At 37.2% G+C, this 21,390-nt stretch overlaps 2 protein-coding genes across 3 annotated transcripts; both read right to left on the bottom strand.

Moving 5' to 3' along the window:
* Positions 1-3,964: 3,964 nt before the first annotated feature.
* Positions 3,965-13,191, bottom strand: LOC117420591 (tetratricopeptide repeat protein 23-like). The gene is made up of 9 exons (XM_059024802.1): positions 13,095-13,191; positions 12,619-12,700; positions 12,325-12,502; positions 11,960-12,083; positions 11,585-11,741; positions 11,151-11,276; positions 8,865-9,042; positions 7,089-7,197; positions 3,965-6,638 (listed from the first exon to the last, which is right to left on the bottom strand). Exons 1-9 carry the CDS (start codon positions 13,141-13,143, stop codon positions 6,547-6,549), a joined length of 1,095 nt encoding a protein of 364 aa, XP_058880785.1. The 5' UTR covers positions 13,144-13,191; the 3' UTR covers positions 3,965-6,546.
* Positions 13,192-13,531: 340 nt separating this feature from the next.
* LOC131696597 (coiled-coil domain-containing protein 80-like) lies at positions 13,532-20,881 on the bottom strand. Of its 2 annotated transcripts, XR_009328805.1 has the most exons (8): positions 19,033-20,881; positions 18,287-18,443; positions 17,324-17,457; positions 16,550-16,701; positions 15,091-15,194; positions 14,649-14,729; positions 14,221-14,550; positions 13,532-13,935 (listed from the first exon to the last, which is right to left on the bottom strand). XR_009328805.1 is itself a non-coding variant. In XM_059024798.1 (7 exons), exons 1-7 carry the CDS (start codon positions 20,410-20,412, stop codon positions 14,306-14,308), a joined length of 2,253 nt encoding a protein of 750 aa, XP_058880781.1. In that variant the 5' UTR covers positions 20,413-20,881; the 3' UTR covers positions 13,532-14,305. The 2 variants fall into 2 exon arrangements, 1 of the variants encoding a protein (XP_058880781.1); XM_059024798.1 differs by having other exon boundaries at positions 13,532-14,550.
* Positions 20,882-21,390: the final 509 nt, after the last annotated feature.

The raw sequence follows: 21,390 nt of genomic DNA, 5'->3' as shown, positions 1-21,390 counted from the left end.
TAATTAAAATTAAACATGGGGGGGGGGGGGGGGGGGGCTGTTATAAATGTGGGGAGCGACCAGGGGGGGTGAGAGGTGTATGCTTGTGTAAATATGGGGTGGACAGTGGGTGGTGATGCTCACGTGAGAAGGTTGGGGGGGGGGTTGGGGGGGGGGGGGGGCTCTCCTGTTGTGCCCCCCCCCCCCTTAAACAGTTTAAGTGTTCTGTAACAATAAACTGCCTAAGCATTCAATGAGCGTGTCAGTCTTTCTTTTCTCTGCTGCCAATCACATCAGTGTGATCGCTTCCGGAGAGTCACTATATAGGTAAATAACACAGGAGTCAAAAAGTATAATTCATAGAATCATACATAGCTTGATTTTCAGACATTGGCACTGCGATCCAATATCCCAAATATATATATATATATATATATATATATATATATATATATATATATATATATGTTTTGTCAGAATTTACCCCATGTAATAAGGTAATAAACATAGTATGAGGTCAACAACAAAAAAAAATAATAATACAAGACGGTAATTTGAGCAATATGAAAAACAGACGCAGAACCCTTGTAATGAAAAACGGTTTAAACATTCATGATCTTCCCCCGATAAAAGGCATATCAGTCACATCTCAGTTAACTTAGTAGATTCAGCAATATTTGACCTAAGATTTAAATTCATCCCTTGGCTCAGAGATGTTTAAAATAAGAAATGTTTGATAGGGTGAGTGCAGAAAACGAGTTATGTAATGAAACTTCATCGTCTTGTAAGAACCTGTCTCAACTAGCTCTGGTCTCCTCTATTCACTGCCTCAATCAATTCATTTAAGTATGTAATGTACGGCACTGCAGCCTTCCACATTCTGTGCTGCAAATTACATGCTATGTTAATCTGTTTGGGGTCAGGTGGGGTAATAACCAGGAGCAGGAAGGGAATATATAGTGTGGTGGCAGGAGAAAACTAGCTTAGAAATGAATGGGCCAGATATGTACTGCAAAACCAAAAGATCAACAACAAAATGGATTTGTGAGAAAGGTTTTCTGCTATTTGAGTTGTAAAACATTTTTTAAAAGAAACCTTCCCATTAAAACATTAAGAATTTTGCACATTGTTTCTATGGTCTCACTTCAGGACCAGTTGAGACATTGTCTTGGAGGTTTTCAAACAGCTAAAGTGAGACATATTTTTTACATTAGCTTTACAGATACAAAGAGAACACTGTGGCTCTGTCCACTCTTACACATCTAAAGTAAAGTCTGCTGCTTACTGAGGGACATCTGGAAAAATAATGTATGTGCTTTTCACGCTGATTTTTAATGAAAAAATACTGACACCATTTGAAGCCCTTTTCAGAAAACAATTTGGTTATAGTATTATATAAAACACATTTCACAGTCATAAACAACAGATGCTGAAAGAGTCTAGGCACACTTCTATTTTTATATGTGAGAATTCCACAAAAACACATGCTGGATGTAATGTTGCCAGCCTTGGCTGAGGACCTACAGAGACTGCAGCATTGTCTTGTGCGCTCCACGGGGGTACAGGTGGAGGTTCGGTTGGGGCTAGTTTGCCTCATCACGCTTCATCGACCAGTAATGGCCATGTCCAGGCTGGGTCCCCTCTCCGATACCATGGTCATTTCAAATCGATACAGTTCTCTAAACATATCCATAATGCACTTGTATCCACATACATAGTAATGACAGCTATTAAGTTTGATAATCAACAACATTTTCTTGTTTTTCTTTTTTTGTAAAGGTGGGATTGGTGAATCTGAAGAGTTTTTTTTAAACCTGTCATTTCCAGTGATCTTTAGGGGTCCTTGTTCAATTCTGATTGTTTGTTGCTCTGTTGTTTGTGCTTACAGCTGGAGACCTCAGGATAAACAAAATAATAAGAAAGCATTTATCATGATGATTCAGGAAGAAACCAGCCAGCTTATTACAAACATATTGAATCTATAACTCAGATTTTGTTAAGATGTGTAAATATTTTATAAACAAAGCACATTATGTTTTTTTATGATTGTAACCACATTTCAGTTTTCCAATACTTAGGACCAAACATGGCATTTTAATTACTTTAAAAGACAAAGATTATTATTTATTTTCTACTTTATTCAGATAAGATAGAAATAGATAATTTAACCATTTTATTGAATCAGCAAAGTTGAACAATGTCATATTCAATTAATGGAGCTAAAAATTGAGAATTTGACAATATTCCTCATAAATTAACATAGGCCTAATAGATTTTCGGCGTGCCTCTGTTGCTGCAAAAGTTTCTATTAAACTGGAGAAGTCTAAGGAGTTTACCATCTCAGATTCAATGCATAACAGAGTAAGGCTGTAAAGTCTTTCTTCAACCATTGAAGCACATAAAGCACTTTTTGTGAAAAAAAAACTTTTATCAAATCAAAAACATAAGAAGCGCAAATGAATAGTAATGACTAGTAAGCTGGGTTTTTTATTTTTGGTTTCATTTATTTTTCCAAAACCAAAAAATCAATAAAAGAATTATAAATCAATATCGGATTTCAGTCACCTATTAGGTTACTGACGCGTCCATTGTTAATCCACCACTTAAGAGATGCACTTACACCGTTAAAGATCTTGCTTTTAATAATTTAATAATAATTTAATAAGACCATATTTAGTTCTGCCACCATTTAGATCACTTTTCACAGTATTCAGATGTTACTGTTATGAAATTCTATTGGAACTAACATACATTTGTTGTATACTCACTTCTGTAGCATGTCCAACAGTTGTTGAGTCTGTCTTGTTTTTCTGTGCTGACTCCCACACAATATCATCTGAATTTCTAGACACTGTAATGAAAATAACAAGGCCCCTGATCACAAGTGCATGCTGTGAAAAGACAACCAGGTAAACTGGGCTGCACATTTTTACATATAATGATGTATTAAAAACACTGGCTTCTGCTACATTAATCATTATTTTGGATAAATTAGTATAACAATGATTTCGAATTCTTGAAACCTCCCATCCTATATGCTTTACCTTTCTGAGGAGTTTGTATGCTTTTTTTACTTCTCCTCCTGCAAGTGTAATGCTGCCCATGACACTATAGGTTTCAGCCATGGAATCACTGTAGTCACCAAAAGCTTCTTTCCTGGACTGTAATGTACTTCTTAGTAGCTCATAAGACTCCTATAAATGTTGAAAAAAAAGTACAGCATTAAAATTGCTTTTTTTTTACTTTAATGGCACTGAACTGCCAGATACGTATACACACAACTGTTAAAATGTTCAGTTTCATTATTCACAGTCTGGAAGGATTTATAAACATTTCTAAAGGATTTCCGTGTCCAACACTTTGTGCTTTAAAAGAAAAATAATTATCCATTTTAGTGTAAGAGCAGTGACAGATATAGTCATCTCTGAAAAGAGTTGATTTGATTAGCCTCACCATTTAAAAGAAAGGATGAGTGAAAACTATAGTGTTACCAAATATTACATCAGCTTGCCTTTGATTTTGCTGTTAAAAAGGACACATAGCACAGCCTTGTGGGTATGCTCTCGATGAATGCATGGCAATATCAAAACATTGGAACCAAATGACAATAGATCAATGGACACAGCTGTTTGCAGTATGTTTTATTTTACATTTATTATTTAAGATTCTCACAAAGGCACCAACTGTATGTGATGTACGTTAACTCTTAACGTGAGACATCATAAGGCAATACAAATAAATCAGATTACCTGCTGCCTTCCTGTTTGAATCAGCCAGTTACTGTAACCATCCACTGAATACTGTCACGTTTTCACTTTTCACGTTCTCTTTTATTATATTATTTGCTCTGCACACACTCTTAACTCAGGGGAGACGTTAAGGAGGACAGAGATGTTTAAAACTCCTAGTGGTTTATGTTCGAGCACTGGACGAGCGGTGTGTCCTTAAAACCTTTTTATTTAATCAAGAAAATCACTCAGACTCATTTATTCAAAGTTTCACGAATCAGAGCAACATCAGCGCTCCTTCGTTTTATTAAAATGCCTTTAATATTGGTTTAGTAGTTTGCGCATACTACCAAAACCCGAAAACATGTAACAATAATTAGCAATCCTAAGTTTATTACAAGCTTCAGCATTTAATACTTCAATAACATAATACAATTATATGTATTCAGTGCAGCCCTCAGGCTGGTTAAGCACAAAGCCTACAAGCACCCACTGCTATGTTTTAGCACATTCAATATAACACTCTTAATACCAAAACATAGTTTCAAAACCTCATAGCAATATAACCAATAAATGCGAGATAACAATATTACCATTAATATGCTTACCTCCCATTATAAGGAAGAGTAGCGTGAACAAAAGAGAAGGACTGTTCTGTAGAGATCTGCAAAGGATGGACCACACATAGCCCTGCCAAGCTTGATTGTGGTGGTCTCAGTGTGATCGGCCCAGGGTTTTTATACAATTTTCGTCCCATTGAAAGCAATGGGAAGCCCCAATTAGATCCAGTCATCAATCTATATTGACAGTCCTTATCTCTTGGCAAACAGTAATCTCTAAAGAATTCAACCAACTCCTCAGACTCAATTAAAGTCATATGCCAACAAATCAACACTAGCCCATGTTCTCATCCACTCATTCTTGGCCCCCCTCCTTCATCTGAAAAGTTAGGTGAAGCAGAGTTCACAAAATCCCTGCAACCTTGATTCACTACTTAATATGGGTGCATTATAAAAAGGAGTGGTGTTTTAAATATATGCAACACCAATATAAGAAAAGTGGTGTTTTTTGAATATATGCAACACCAATAGTTATATGATAATATAGCAGTTATAGTTATAATGATTATAATTGATTACATGAACTTGGCTTTCAAAAATATATTCCCTCATGTCATCTCACTCTCAAATTAATTTCATTCTTTCCTTACAGGTGTGTGTTTAGCAGGTATTATAGGGAACTTCCATCTTATATCTTTTTAATGTAGAGTTTTCTCCTTATGGAAAACCTAACTATTTTACTGAGCTGTAAAGCTGTAATGTTTTTCTCCTATGGGCCCCTGGTAGCTTGAACTTAATTGACATCCAGATGACCCTGTATTTTTCAGCTATACACATACTGGCTAAAACCAGCTTGCTGAAGACACCTCTTTTCTTGCCAAGTTTAATAGTGATTAATGTTCCCTAGAACTTTCCTTACACCTGTATCTTACATGCTTGTTCCGCCCGACAACTAACTATCTTAAGTGCTAAGACCATCCGTTCTAACTCCCTATTTTTGCAGTCCGGCCCGATACTATAAGCCTTCTGATAAAAAAATTCCGGCTTCTTCCCACCAAAGAGGCCTTCCAGCAGCTAATATTAATTTCTCCAAGGGCAGGCTGATAGAGAGTTCAAGAAGACAGGTCACATAGAGTTTACTCTCCTAAAACCTCCTGCTTTTATTCTTCATTATTTATTCAATCCTTTTATTTTGCATTTTAAACACAACATCTTTTTATGCTGCGTCTTTTAACTTCAGAGTCAAACTAGTACATTACTTCTTATAGCGTATGGCTGCTAACCTTATTACTTTCTGCTAGCAGCAGTATATCCGCAATATTACAATAGGATTTTATTCAATTTTTCTGCTCTCTAGTTGTGGTGTATCTTCTGACAATGCTTATTTTCTTAAGTTAGAGTCTGCTTTTACTCTAGGTTGTTCTTACTCACCTACTTATTTTAAAACTGAATTACAAGCAGAAACCTACTCAAAGCGAGGTCTTTTAATCCTTTTCTGTTTTTCTCTTTCCCTTAAGAATACTCCTAACTCCTTTTCCCTTTATATTCAGAAGTTATAATTCTTGAATGTAAGCACACAGTAATTCTTTTCCTTGAATTAGGACTCCGTTTTTAACTATGCTCATCTTGATAGAAAACAGCTTCAGGTATGCTATCATATTAAGCAAAGTGAATCATATGATCTTATACATAAAAATTGTTCATAGTATTTCATACTAACAATAATTATCACTACCTATGATTATATGTTACCACAGCAATCTATACCATTTAAAGCAAACATATTAACATACATCTATTAGTACAGCATTATTCTGTATTCAAGCTGAAAAGTCTTAACAGAGATTTCAGCACTAAATTCTGGGAATCGTGCCAATTTTAATAAGAGACTGCTCAAGGCCGGCCAGTGTATCAAGTTGTACCAGATTCTGTTTTTCGGTCTTACAGAGAGAGCACTTTACAGTATTTGTTACAGACTAAAGATTATTCAAACATTACAAATGGTTACAGCACATATCATCTCATTAATACATTTCATTTTTAAATCATCCAGTCCGTGTCCAATGTTTCAGCTCGTTCCCAGCAGGACTCCACTTCTGTCTTGGGTTCAGCTCGGGTCGGCTCTGCAAACACCACAATACCTATTTTGCTCTACATTATTAGTGGGCAGACTTAATACAACTGAATCTGAATCAATCGAGGAGCCGTGAACTCTAGCCACTGAAATTCTCCATGCAAAGGAATCCAATTTCTTACTACACATAATAACTGGTTCGGGGTCAGCCGTGACAATACATAGTTTGTGGGTTTTCTGGACCCAGCACAGACTGATATGTACTTATACTTTCATTAAAATACTGTTCTGCAGCCTCTAGGGGACAAATCAGAATGTGAAATTAATATTTATAAGTAGTGCACACACACAGAGTACTGACAGTCCTTATAATCTTGAAAGTATTTTTAAAATTGGTATAAAATTAACAGTAAAATTATAAAAGTATAAAATTTTACTGAAATACAATCCAAAAGGCTTATGGCATATAGCAAGCTTGGAGTGGATGATAACTGTTTGGAGAAGATTTGGTGAAATTCAAGGCAGTTACTGTGTTCACCATGTTGAGTCTGGCAGACAGACAAACAGACAATCAGTACATAAGTGTCGAAATTTTGGATGAGGACCTTAAAATGAAACACTTTTTAAACATGTTGACATAAAACTGTAAATAATATTTGCTGATAACCACTTAAGCCTGGAAGCATGAATTTCCCCAGTAATCTGATATTGATTTCTAAGCAGATAATGTAGAGTAAAGATCCTTACTATTGTATGTTTCTTTTCCAGCGGCAACATAGCCAGTTGCCAGTACTAATGCTGCTTGAGCTGCTTCAGTACTGTCCTTCTTAAAATGGGCTACAGCCATTGAGTGAGCCTGAAGGAAAATACAAAGAGGTAGATTTAGGGGTACACACAAAGTGATTTTCAAGTGCAACCTCCCCATAATGCTGCTGTAAATCGTGTTTAATGCATTCAAATGAAGAAAAGAGTATGGAATTGGGCGGGATCTGGATATTAAGTGGGCGCATTATAATGTGATGTAAGGATTTTGCCTTGCACTTGGGCAATTGCTGACTCTCAATGCAAACCATTGTAGACACACCTGCAGAGACCTGTCATTGGCTTCAGGAGGGCAAGACAAAGAAGACCCTGCATATTCAATCCCAGGGTCAGTTTGTTTGGGATGCCGGAGGATGCGGAGCTAAAGCGTCATCGTCTCACTCCGCAGGTCATCCTAGACCTAATAACTTAATTGAGGGATGAGCTAGACCCCAGAGTCAATCTAGGAGCCACTATTAGGGTTACCATATGGCTCCAGATTAACCGGACGCTTTGAGACAGACTGGAATTTCAAAATTCTCCCTAAATTGAAAGTAATTCACGTATAAATGAGCTCCACCTTTGCTGAGATTAATCCTGCTGTGGTGGAATTGCTTGGGTGCAGCAAACAAGTCACACTGATCAGCTGCTTCTGATCAGATCTTAATGAACGAATAGCTAATTTATCGATAGAGCAACGAGATGATGATGCGATTGTATTTGCAGAATAATATGGGCGATTGAATTTTAACAAACAGAAAAAAATAGCGACTGGCTGCAATTCATTCTTGGTATAATACAATTATTTGACGCGCATGCGGGTATTTAAGCACCATTATTGATTGTAGCTAAGGATGGTTCATTTACACCTTCATTTATTTCAATTTAGGGGCAAGTTTGAAATCCCGTTCTGTCTCACAGCGTCCGGTTAATCTGGAGCCACATGGTAACCCTAGCCACTATCCCTGCACATGTGAAAGTGCTGTGTTCTCTGCACTACTTAGCCTCTGGTTCTTTTCCTCACAGTTGGATTGTCTGGAGGAATAGTCCAATCCACTTTTTCCAGAGTGCTAGGCAAATTTCTGAATGTCATGCTAAAAAGGGCAGGCCAATACATATAATTTCCTAAGGATACTAACATAACTGATGTTGGAGGAGGCTTTTCCAAACAACTCTGTTTCATGCTGAGTGACCTCAGCCGTAAGGACTCTCAGATCCTTCTCAGAAAACTTATTTTTTCCGTGCGCCAAGAGGACTTTGCTGCCCTTCCTCTGACATATTTTTTTTTAGTTTGTATTTTCGTGCTCCACAAATGTCATACAACAACTACTGCTCTCTGTACTCCTAACTATGCAAGTACAGAAGCTAAAAATAGACCGATGCGCTCATTGAGACCCTCGTTATCATAATTGCGGATCATTATTTGTGCGTGTTGAGTAATTTGCATTGCTCTTGATATAGGGCATAGTGCAAAATAATTGCCTGGCCGCAATGCAATTTGAATTTTGCATCTGCAAGTATTTGCACTGTGCCTATACTTACATCTACCCCAAATAATGCAAAATGAACACTTCAATTCAACAAGTGTACAGATCAGCAGGTAACGATCAGGTAGTTTCATCAAGAGAAAAAAACAATCTTTCATAATATATTGAGAAAGGGTAATACATTATTCACACTTTTATAAGCAATTTAAATGGACAGCAGGTGCTCTTACTGTACCTGAAGTAGGTGCTCTATGGCCTCTTCATGTCGGACTCTCATCTGCTCAGCTTTTGCCATTTCCTGGTAAATCTTGATTAGTTCTGGGCTGTCCTGCCCTTGATTGGCAATCAAATGAGAAGCAGCTTTTTCAAAAAACACCACAGCAGAGGCTGGTTTGTTCTGTAAAATGGAAACCCTACAGGGCAAAAAGTCCATTATTATTATTTATTTCTTAGCAGACGCCCTTATCCAGGGTGACTTACAATTGTTACAAGATATCACATTATTTTTACACACAATTACATTATTTTTTACACATTATTTTATATATAATTACCCATTTATACAGTTGGGTTTTTACTGGAGCAATTTAGGTAAAGTACCTTGCTCAAGGGTACAACAGCAGTGTTCCCCACTTGGGATTGAACCCACAAACCTCTGGTCAAGAGTCTAGGGCCCTAACCACTACTCCACACTGCTGCCCCCCATTAAAAAGATGCTGAGCCTCTTATCACTGAATATGTACTGTGCCTTTGTTGTAACAGGATCCCAAGTGACAAAAACACAATGTATTCAATTATTTAAAATGTGTTCACTGATATGTTCCTTCTCCTTTCCTTGTAGGGTTCCTGGGAGGAACAGACACAATCAAACATTGACACATTAGGACAATCGATCATTTCCATAAACAACCTGCACATTAATCCACAAATATGTTGAATAACTATCCAAAACATGCACATGGCACTACCCTTAAAGTGAGAAACACATGGTTTCCATCATACTGTATTTATATATTTAGTAATAGAAAGGTCAATAAATCTCTCCTGGGGAAAGCATTATTGCATTAATACATTTTGAAAGAGCGGCAGTACAAATCATTAAAATAGATACACTGGTCCCTATTTTACACTGTGCTGAAACGACATGGCTCAACATATTAGTAGTGATGCTAAAAAATGGTGCTATAATCACAGGTTCTGTAATTACACCCAAAGACAATCCAGGGCAAGGTATCCATTGGTCTCAGTACATTTACAGTGCAGTAGAGAGTCAATTATCCAAACTAATTGGGACTGAAATTAGTTTGCATAATCGATTTGTATGGATAATCGAACAGGTATTAATAACAATTACTGTACCTTTAATAATGTATAGAATAAAGTTAACATACACAAGTACCTACTGATGATATACAGCTGGTAGCTTATTCTATCACATTAAGCATACAAAATTACAAAGCTTTACAAATCATTAAATTATTGCAATTTATGCAACTTCAACACCTACAGTTAAGGTAATGAAATACTGTAATTAAATGTACCATATACCAAACTTTGAAAATCATCAAAGAACACAACTCAGTACAGCTTTGACACATTACAGAACTTTAGGAATCAATACAATGTTTCTATACTTTGAAACTTGTTGTTAATGCATTGTAATAACGTGCAATTGAAATGAATAAAATAAAAGTTCTTAGCTGATCAATAACATAGACAGGATCTCCAGCCCTTATTGACGAAATAGAAGAAAAATCAAGAAACGAGGTGACTGTTTTAATTTGTTTAACTGCAACAATTTAAAGCATGCAATGCTCCACCTAGGGTTTTGGTGGTCTGAATAATTCTGTAACTTTCATTTGCCTCAGTCTGCTGGTCCTTTTTTTGACAGCTAAATCTTGTAGCCGTTTTAGCAGCAGAAGCCGTATGCGTAATACACCACACGTAATTCATCACATGATTACAGGTGCGTTCGGTTGATTAGACAGTATGTTTGATCAAAGATTGCATAAATGACCCTCTACTGTATTGAGTGATGTGTATTACTCATTTAGGTATATCTGCAAAAACATTTGTATATATAAAGCTCATTTAGCAAAATGCATTTTGTCTATTTAATAGTACAGTAGCAAAAAGCACCAATAACTAGACTATTTAATCAATTGCAAAATAAATGGAACATCTCTGCCATTCTGCCATATTGGGATTTAAAATCTTATTATCCTGCTATAACATGACAATAAAGTTTGGATAAACAAACATCACAATAGGTCGTTCAGCCAAATGGACAATTCATTTGAAGTCAGACAGAGTGGAAGCAGCACATGACTGACTTTTATATTAAAATCCAGGGCCTTAAAAAAGGAAAGACCCAAACACATACTAGCTAAAAGGATGCATCTAGTGTACTTGTCTCCCGTGACTCGTCTCTCATTTTACCCACTCGGAAGACTTATCTCCTTGTGCTCTCATTTCACCCTGTAGGTATTGGTTAGGTTTATTGAGAGTGGAATAACATTACCTGCCCAGAGCCTCTGCTACATCTTTTTCTGAGACTCGTTGTGACTGATCCTCAGTTCTGTTCAGTCGCTGCAACTCCTCCATGATCTTCTCAGTTTTCTGCAGATTACGATGAGCTTCCTGCACAGTGCTGCAGTCAAGGGAGGAAACCTGAGTTCATAATGAAGGCAGCCTAGCTAGAGTTAACTTGGTGGCCCACTGTCTGTTATTACACAGTTTATATAGATCCAACAAACACCCAAATGTTCAATCTTGATCTTGATAATAAAACAGCTAAAGTACAGAAATGCTTTAGCTTTTGGGTTTTTTAATAACATTATCAATATAATATGGCTATAGTTTTTACAGTAAGGTTTGTTAATCTTGCTAGAAGAACTTAAACAATTATATGCATGGTTAATTCTCATAGGATTGCAGTATCAAAAAAAAGGATATTTTTTCTGGATGAGGTGAGCCATCCCCAGACTGTAGTATGTGGTTATTAGAGTGTTCAGCAGTTCTTTCTTCTCCATTTCAGGACCTGGGAAATCCACTCCACCCAGCATAATATCTCTGGCTGACTCGGCATGCTGCTTTGCCTGGGCAGGAAGTCCTATTAAACAAATACTTATAAGATACAACATTATACATAAAGAATTCTTATTATAGGAAAGTTTTTCAAAATAATGCGAAAGTAATACCACCTAATGTAAATAGCATCCAAAATTGATTGATGTACATGGTTTTTACAGGGGTGCAGAAGTACAGTAAGCTTCTATTCCAGCTATTCTTTTAAGACAATAAGGTATGAAAAGTTTCAGCTATAAATACCCTGAAGTTTCAAGTATCCATGAGCAACATTAGCAATTGACTCAGCAAGTCGCCAGTGTCCATCCCCATAAACTAGCCTGGCCAAAGCTACACATCGTACCAGCTCATTCATGGCTCTTGGGACCTGACAGGAAACAGGCAATATATAAAAAGCTGTAATAAATTATAAACTAATTAATTGGACAGTATTGTTAATACATTTTAGTGATGTATTTAAATGATTTACAATGCATAACATGCCCTTTGCATTGTGATTTTTTATCTTTAAAACATTCTCATTGCATTCTCATTGCAGGCGTGGTGTTTGTAATATTTAAAAAAAGGGTCTGCAGTTATAAATCTGAATAGACACCATGTTTAAATACCTCTTCATTTTTAATAAACTCTTCAGCCATAGCTTGCGCTATCAGAAGCTTCTCCTCTGGGGTGGTTCCATGTGCCCACGTATTTTGGGGTGCTTCTTGAAGACTTCTTGTTGATATGTTGCCTTGACTGGATCTTTCAGTAAGGATACTACTACTGTGGTTATTATTTTCTTCCTGCCTGTAAAATACAGGCACAGTTGCAAGATAATAAAACAAACACATACCTATTTGTAAATGTAGGCCTACATATACTGTACTATTTTATTCGGAGTAGTCACTGAACCAAAAGTGTACCTGTGCACTTCCAAGATGGGTGTATCCCAAGAACCAGTTGGGATTCGAATAGGGGCTGCCTGCATCCTCCTGGCGTGAAGATCTGGATATACCAACAAGTCCAATAGTAAAATACTATTTAGAAATGTGAGAAATTAAATGTGAACGTATCACTCGCCAGCAAATACGGGTCTTTGGATTAATATGATATTTGTAGGATATACAGTAGTCTACTTCTACAAACGAGATATTGTGTTGTTTTTTTAGTATCCCAACGAATCTGTACCTAACCTTTTAATTAAACTATTAATGTCGTATTTAGCATGAAAGCCATGTCCATGCAAATGATATTTAGCATGCAAAATAACTATCAAAATACACATTTTAAAACTAAAATACCTTTCCTGATTCGACACTTGTATACATTAGGCAAATCATATTTGCGCTCCAATACTACACAAATCGTATTTAACGAGCAATTTAAGCAAAATACTAACTTAAACTTTTAAGCTCCAGCTGCCTCGTATTATTTTGCTTCCGTAGCATGAAGTCACCCCTGCTTCTTGTTTTGTACACGTTCAAGCGCTACTCTTGTTGCCAGAGCAACAGCTGAATAAACACAATTCAGACTCAAGGGCAACAACGTCTGTCCTCGGGTCGTCCAATGCAAAGTTATTTTGTAATTAAATCTATTAAGAGTGTTTTTTGTCGAATGAAAAACGGAAAGGTGGAAAATGAGGAGTGTTTGAATTTTACAGTATGGGAAGTATATGATAGTTTCTATCGGATGGTACCCATAATATCTCAAAGCAACACGGTACAGAATTCTCTGGCTATTTTGTCTCATACATTATAACATACCCAAGGCGTTCATATAAATCTCAGCATTACCTGGCATGCTGTTGTGTGTTATTATTTACTTAAACCATTACACTTGTTTGAAAAAAATCTTTATTTGTCTTAATAAACAAAAAGCAAGATAACATTGTAAAAAATAAAGGTTGTATACGATTAAAACACCCTATACATATATAGCATAATGTCTAGACTGTTTTGTAATTAAGAAATTATTTCAATTAAAAAAAGCAAATGCACATGAATGTTCTCTACGATTCGCATATAAGATGTTACATTACTAAAGTGATAGGGTTACCAGACGTCCCAGTTTTCAGCCTTAATTTTTTTGTCCCAGTCAGAAACAATAAAATTGTTAGATAGTCCCGGTTTTGCTATTTTGTATTCACATTTTTATAAATACAAAACTGTAGCAGTGTGCTCAGGAAGTTGACAGCTCAGTAATTTATTATACAAAAATGAAATAACAAAAATTATGGATCACTTGTTTAATAATTAATTTTCTGTTTAACTTCCTGGACAAATTTGTAAAATTATTTGTATTTTATCTTGGACGTGCCACCAGCCAAGTTAGTCTTTTAAGTTACTCCCAATTGTGTTTTGATTAACACAGCCATTTTTATGACTGATTTAAAGAATACATATACACCCAATGTTTAACTTTTAAATTATGATTGTGTTATTGTAAACACATTTTAACTGGTTCAGAGTTGCTACAGCTTTAATGAACTGAAAAAAAAGTATTTTTCATTCTGGAAATCTGGTAACCCTATAAAGGGATGACGTTGTTGTAATTCTAAGAGCTGTGACCATCAGTTTCATCACATGCAGGAGTATGTTTGCTGGTTGATTACTATTCTTCTGGGCAGTGTATTCCAAGTGAAGTCTGAAGCTTTTCTTCTTCCTGTCTGAGCTGCATAGAATCAACCAGGTCATAGACGATTGCCATGGACCACATGGGAGCTGGGTACCACGACTTGATCAGCCCGTCCTTCCCAATCACCAACATAGCAAAGTAATCCTCACTGATCTTGAAGTGTTCCCTGAGGCCCTTCACGACGTCTGTAGTTAGTTCTTCATGCTCCGATCGACTCTTTCCTAAATTGGGGAAGACCCATAATAAGGAAAACTGCTAGGCTGAGCAAAGTGAGGACATTGTTTTGGTATAGTTTTTTATTTTATTGTACAATGCTTACCATTTACTGAAAACAAATCAAGAGACGCTGAAACTTCGGGCCCTGCTCCAATTAATTTCAGTACAGCAAAATGCCGGATTCCTAGAAAAAATATGGTAATGAAGTGAGTTGTTTCAACACATTAGGAAATGAAGATCCAGTCATTAGACATAGCTGCTGTTAAGCTACTTGGGCTTCAGGAAAAATGAAGGAAATGGAAGCCACTATTCTTTACAGCACTCTAGAGAATGGTCTGACATAAGCTTGCAGCTGGAGTATATTTTTTTATACAACATGTTGAATGGACACACAGAGATTACACAGACTGCATTGCATTTCTCAACACATACCAACTTTCTCTTTAAAACCGCACGTCATACAAGACTGGGGAAAATGAATGCTCCAAGTGAGCCCTGGTTTACCAGTAATATTTTTTTAGGTAGTGTGCAAATATTAAACTCACCAAGGTTACAGGACTGGCCATTCATCGCAGTAACTTGCTGTTGAAAAGAATATTCTTCTTCATTGGGAGAGGAAATTATCAAAAGTCTTCTTTTAGAATGAAATCTAACAATAAAAAAAAGATTTTAAAAAATTTGGAATTTGTCTGGGGGTCACAATTCTAATCATTTTATATATACTCATAATCCCTCGAGAATGGGAAGATAAATTGCAGCTAATACTGTTAGGGCAAGTACATCAGAGCAGTCTAGACATGAGAACTGCTCAAAAGATTTAAGCTGATGGACCCTTAGGTATTGTATAATTAGACTTTTTTTCAACCAAGAGTTTGATTTTAATTAAGTGAAATTCCGGGTCACTGCTTGCTTCAAAGATTTAATAACTAACATATCCTCGGAATCTAGCAATTATCATCTCTATCTCTGTTCCTCTGGAATCTACCACACTCTCTCCCTCTTCCTCAGCTAAGAACCTTGGAGTCACCCTGGACCCCTGCCTCTCTTATTCCCAGCACATCTCCACGCTGGCACGCACTTGCAGATTCTTCCTGAGCAACATCCGAAGAATCCGACCCTTCCTCACCAACTATGCTACCCAGCTCCTGGTCCAGGCCCTGGTACTCTCCCGCCTAGACTACTGCAACTCCCTCCTGGCTGGCCTCCCTGCGTCCGCCACCCGTCCGCTCCAGCTCATCCAGAACTCTGCTGCTCGCCTGGTGTTCTCTCTACCTCGCTTCGCCCACGCTACTCCACTACTCCGCTCGCTCCACTGGCTCCCGATCACCGCTCGCATCCAGTTCAAGACTCTTGTACTAGCCTACAGATGCCTTGATCAGACTGCACCCAGCTACCTCCAGACCCTCATCTCTCCCTACACCCCCACTCGACCTCTCCGCTCCGCCTGCACTAGAAGACTGGCTCCACCTCCGCTACGCTCCCCTGCCTCCCGAGCCCGCTCCTTCTCCACCCTTGCTCCGCAGTGGTGGAACGACCTTCCTACAGATGTCAGGACTGCCCAGTCCCTGACCACATTCCGGCGCCTCCTTAAGACTCACCTCTTCAAACAGCACCTGTAGAACTCCTCTGTTGTATCCTGGGACACTATCATCCTTCATTTAAATGTGCTTTATTTTGCTCTTATCTGCCCCCTATTTTACTGCATTTAATCCTGTACCTCAGAATATTGTAATCTGCCAAGTGTTTAATCTGTAGTATTTTGTACTTAATCATATCCTGATGTAACTTTCACTATTATCTGCTGTATTATTGAATTGTGGTTTGTCACACTTGAGAATTATTGTATTTCTTGTTCTTATTGTATGACTTATATTGTAACACTTGAATGTATTTGTATTTGCTTGTGATTGTAAGTCGCCCTGGATAAGGGCGTCTGCTAAGAAATAAATAATAATAATAATAATAATAATAATAACACAGATTGTTTTATGAAAACATATTTACCTTGATAGAAAGTTGTAGGTATTGGTTCTGCTATCTTGTTCTTTGCAAGATACAGAATCGCTTTTGTCTTTTCCAATCTCTGGCAGTCTTGATGGAAATGAGTCAATATAATCCATCATTAACTTCATAGCAACAGGAACATCAAAGTGTTGCTGAAAATGAAGCACAATAAGTTCTGAATATAGTATATGGAAACTATGAAAAAGTTTCCCTTTATAAAAACAATCAGACTAATTTATCATGGACTTCATACCTAAATACAATTTGTAAAATAAAACTTACAAAACAAATAACTCGTAAGGTGTGCCTAAGGTGTTTGTTACCATGTTATGATAACAGTTTTACTTTTCTTTCACAAACAAAGCAATAGCATTTTACCTGTAGCCTTCATAAATCAGGCCCAATATTCAGTACACACAACCTTAATCGCCCCCTCCTCTACTCTAAGAAAATTCCCCATTACCATTATTTTACTAAAATTGCTGCCAATTGCTTCCTGTCAAAAGGTGCCATTGGTTGCAAAGGATCCAACAAAAGGGCATTCTAATAGGTACAATATTGTTAATGACTTTTACACCAGGTTTTTAGAAAAGCATAGAGTTAACCTGTCACAGAAATTCCGTACTGGATATTCCTGTTAATATGCATAGCTCAAGCCTGCCTGGAAGGGCCACCCTCTTTAGGATAGTGTTTCAGAGCCCTGGTAAATTGTTGTACAATGAGAGGAAGCTCTAGGATCAACTAAGAAATCAACTAACAAATACATTTCCTTACCTTCAATCTCAAGTCATAGTCTGTCACCACCATAAAGAATTCATTATAAACCATTTTATAATCCTTGCGAATCTGTGCAATCAGATCAAGGTCAACCAATTTGTTTGGGGTGAAGCCAAATGGAACTTCCTTATCTAAAAGTTAAAATGCTGTTATTTCATAGTTTGAACATTTTCTCTCAAATTACAATAGCATACCCTATTTATTTATTTATTTACTTAAATTTGGAATCACCAATTCTTTCTTATTTTCTCCCCAATTTGAAATGTCCAATTATTTTTATTTCAACCCGGCTCACTGCTGCCACCCCTGCGCTGACTCGGGAGGGACAAAGACGGACACATGCGTCCTCCGAAACGTGTGCCGTCAGCCGTCGGCTTCTTTTCACTCTGCGGACCTGCCATGCAGCCACCTCAGAGCTACAGTGTCGGAGGATCACGCAGCTCCTGGTAGCTTAGAGGCAGGCCCGCAGGCGCCTGGCCAGTTTACAAGGGCCGCTGATGAGCCGAGGACACCCTGGCCGACCTAGACCCTTCCCACCCGGGCGGTGCTCGGCCAATTATGCACTGCCCCCTGGGAACTCCTGAACCAGCGACCTCCAGGCTATAGAGCGCATCCTGCACTCCACACAGAACACCTTTACCGGATGCACCACTTGGGTGACCCAGCATACTCTATTTTTAAATATAACTTTGTATAAAGCTGATATACAATGACAGTCCATAAAGAAACAGATACTAGGATTTTTAAGAAAGACTCATTGTTGAGATATATTGTTTTTTACAAAGGTACTTGGTGGTATTTAGACCCACTATTTGGATAAAACTAATTAGTATTGCAGTACATTGACATTTTGAAAAGGGTACGTCTGCCAGTGTTTGCCAACCAGCAGCTTGCACTTAAAAACTGTTTGTTCTTATTCTTCTCCATGCCATAACTCTTTCAACTTTAGTATAAACATACCAGGTTGATAGTGGTCTAGTTTTAAAGTGCTGTTTAGCTCAGTGCCAAGAATAGTGATAACTGAGATCTTCCTTAATGCTAGTTCACATGTGTGTTCCACATTTTCATCTCTCTGTTGAACATAAAGCAGATTTTCTTTGCTGGGAGAGCTAATGATCTGGTGAAACAAAACAAATCAGTAAATACAAACCATCTGTACAATGCTCAGTAACTTTCTAAAACAATATTGCTTTTTTTCACTAAATCACAGTCATGCAGGTACACAACAAATCTTAATTTCCACACAGAGATACAGGGTATTGGTATTGATCATATTTTACAAAAATGTACATAAAGCATTTTGCAGTTGCAAATCATCTAATAAAATAAAAAAAATAAAAATAAAAATAAAAAACCCAGTCCTCTATTCAGCCATAAAACAGTTATATGAGCAAACACCCAGACTACTTTCAAAAAGCAACTCTTAGAGGGAAAGGTCTCCATACCCATCATGACCTTCCCCTATGGCCAGATGAGACGATCAAACTGATTTCACTTGTGGTGCAAGCATGATTAGGACCCAAGTCTCTCAAGGTGGTAGAGGTATTAACACACTACACCATATAGATCACATTTATTTAAGAGGCAGATTTGATTCAACAATCTTCAAAACATGGTTGTTTCTATGATTACTTTGATAGTTACCTGCACCCGTTGGTAAAACAACAATAAAATAAATTCTTTAAATGTAGCTGTTGATGACTTACCAGAAGCCGCCTCTTGTTTCGAAAATGCTCCAAAAAATCCTGCACGGTCTTGCTAACTGTAGCTCGCTGAGATTTCCTTCCACCTTTTTTTCGATTTTTTTTACCTTCTCTGCCATTAGCTTTATCTTTGATGCTATCCTTGTCACTTACTGCTGTGGAAATGTTTGAGGAAGGCAATGTGTTTTGTGCAACTAGCTTTCGAGATTCCTTTTTGTGTTTTCTGTCCTTTCTTGTTGGAGGTGCAGCTGTGCTATGTATGTTAGACGTAAATAAATTCCCCAATTGTTGTGGAGATCTGGTAGGAAAGCTTGTTGCCTCTAGAGATTTGCTTGAGTTGTAGACAACATCATCACCATTATGTTTTTGTTTCCTTCTACTAGAGGTTACATTTGTCAGTACCACAGTCCTGGGGAGGGGACTCCTAGTTTTAGGATTGATGAAGGACTTCTGTCTTACAGACGCTGCTTGTTGAGCTGATAAAACCCTGGGTTGACTCTTGATAACAAATCTAGATCTTCCTTTTAAGATGTTTTGGACTTTGTTCTTTAATGCTGCTTTTTGATTGTCTAGCCTCTTGTGTTTGAAGTTTAATAAAGTGTGGTTACTTTGTCTTGAAGTATTGATAACCTTTACTTTTCTGACTGCAGATCCTTGTCTTCTCTTGACTAGTCGTTTGGAAATGTTGCACTTCTCCAGAGCCCCTCTTCTTGTTAATTTTTCTAATTTTCTTAATGGTAACTGATCTATGGTTTCCAATACTGCTTCAATTCTAACAGGGTAGGGGAAGCGCTCACCCACCTGTAAGTTTTTCTTTAAAATTAGCATGCCAAACTTTCCATCCTCAAATGATAAATAGTGCATCAGCTTAGTCACTGTATCTTGATCAATAATTTCCTCTGTTACCTCTCCCCCATGGGTTGTTTTCCTAAGTTTACCTTCCATCATTGCATTGTGAATCAGGATGACAATGAAGGTATCTCTCTCAGCAAGTTTGCAGACCAGCCCTTCGGTTTGTGTTTCCTCTATCTGTTTTTCCATCATTCTGTAATAGTTATCGGCAAAAGTTGGAGCTGTGATGACCCAAAGGCGGTGTTTACCAGCAAATTCAGCTAAAAAATCAAAGCCTGTCATGACAGCAAGTATCGGCATGCTAGAGTTTCTGCTTTGCAGGGTCTGACCATCCTGCACAGAAGAAGGCTCTCTGCTTCCAGCTCCACTTGTTCCAGCATGCTGTGTTTTAGAAGCAGGCGTCCTGTATTTGTTTTTTTGACTCCTTGATGCTCCAGAAGTATTGTACCAAATGGTAAACAGAAGTAATAAAATAAAAAGGTTTTGCATCTTCAGATTTGCACAAGTCTTTAAATGAAAAAGGCCATACATTTGCAGGGAGTAACTCTGCCTACCAAAGCAACAGCTCAATATTCAATGCCTTTCTTCCCATGTTTCCTGCAAGAACTTGCAGATCTGGTTTGTATTAAAATTTTTCAGTTTCAGGAAACTCCTAGATTCCTTTAACTTCAAAGTGTTTTAGTCATTTTAGAATGAATGTAAATCCATGATGGTCTCAATCTGTCACACTTCTACTGGTCTTAGCAGCAAAGGCAGTTAGTGCCCAGGAGGGTAATAAAAGTATGAGAAACAGCCTAGCACCCTTATATAATCTGAAACCTGAAACTACCCTAAATAGTATAATACACTGAATCTTGCCTCCAATAGCAAGCAAGGTCTCCAAAAGCAATGATAAGAATGTATTCAGAATTTACAAGGCATAATAGTTTTAACATGTTTTACAATACAGAAGAATGTTGGTACACTGGATTGTATATACAGTGAATAGCTTTCTTAGTCATAACACAATTAGTAACAAGCACACATTTTTTAGCACATTGGTAATACAGCCAACGTATACCACTTTTGATTTTTTACAGGGTTTTTTATACCTGTTTTTATGAAACCTTTTTAATTAAAAAGGGATAATGCAATTTACATGTAGCTTTTTTAAATGTGTAAATTATTTACATAGTGTTCATTATTTTATCACAATTTTTTTTTTTTTTAATAAACAAACGAAGCTCCAGGTCAAAAACATTTTTTATTATTTCCACTCTAACTCCATAAAAGGTGGAATTCTTCAGATCTGTCCCTTTAAAAATGGAAGTCTTCAGATCTGCCCCTTTAAAACTGCTATAATTAATGCATAACATTTACTTTATTGCTGCTTGGTTCAGAACAGACAAAAATGGTTAAATCCTTATTTAAAACCTGTTAGAGAGTCACTTAACTGTTATCTGTGTTTTCATTACATTTTCTTAACCGAAGTTAGTCATAATAGGAAAATGCTGTCTTTGGAAACATCCT

Source organism: Acipenser ruthenus, chromosome 1 (genome assembly GCF_902713425.1).
Source record: "Acipenser ruthenus chromosome 1, fAciRut3.2 maternal haplotype, whole genome shotgun sequence".
NCBI lineage: Eukaryota > Metazoa > Chordata > Actinopteri > Acipenseriformes > Acipenseridae > Acipenser > Acipenser ruthenus.
The sequence above is the reverse complement of the archived record's forward strand: the minus strand, read 5'-3'. Positions and strand labels throughout refer to the sequence as shown.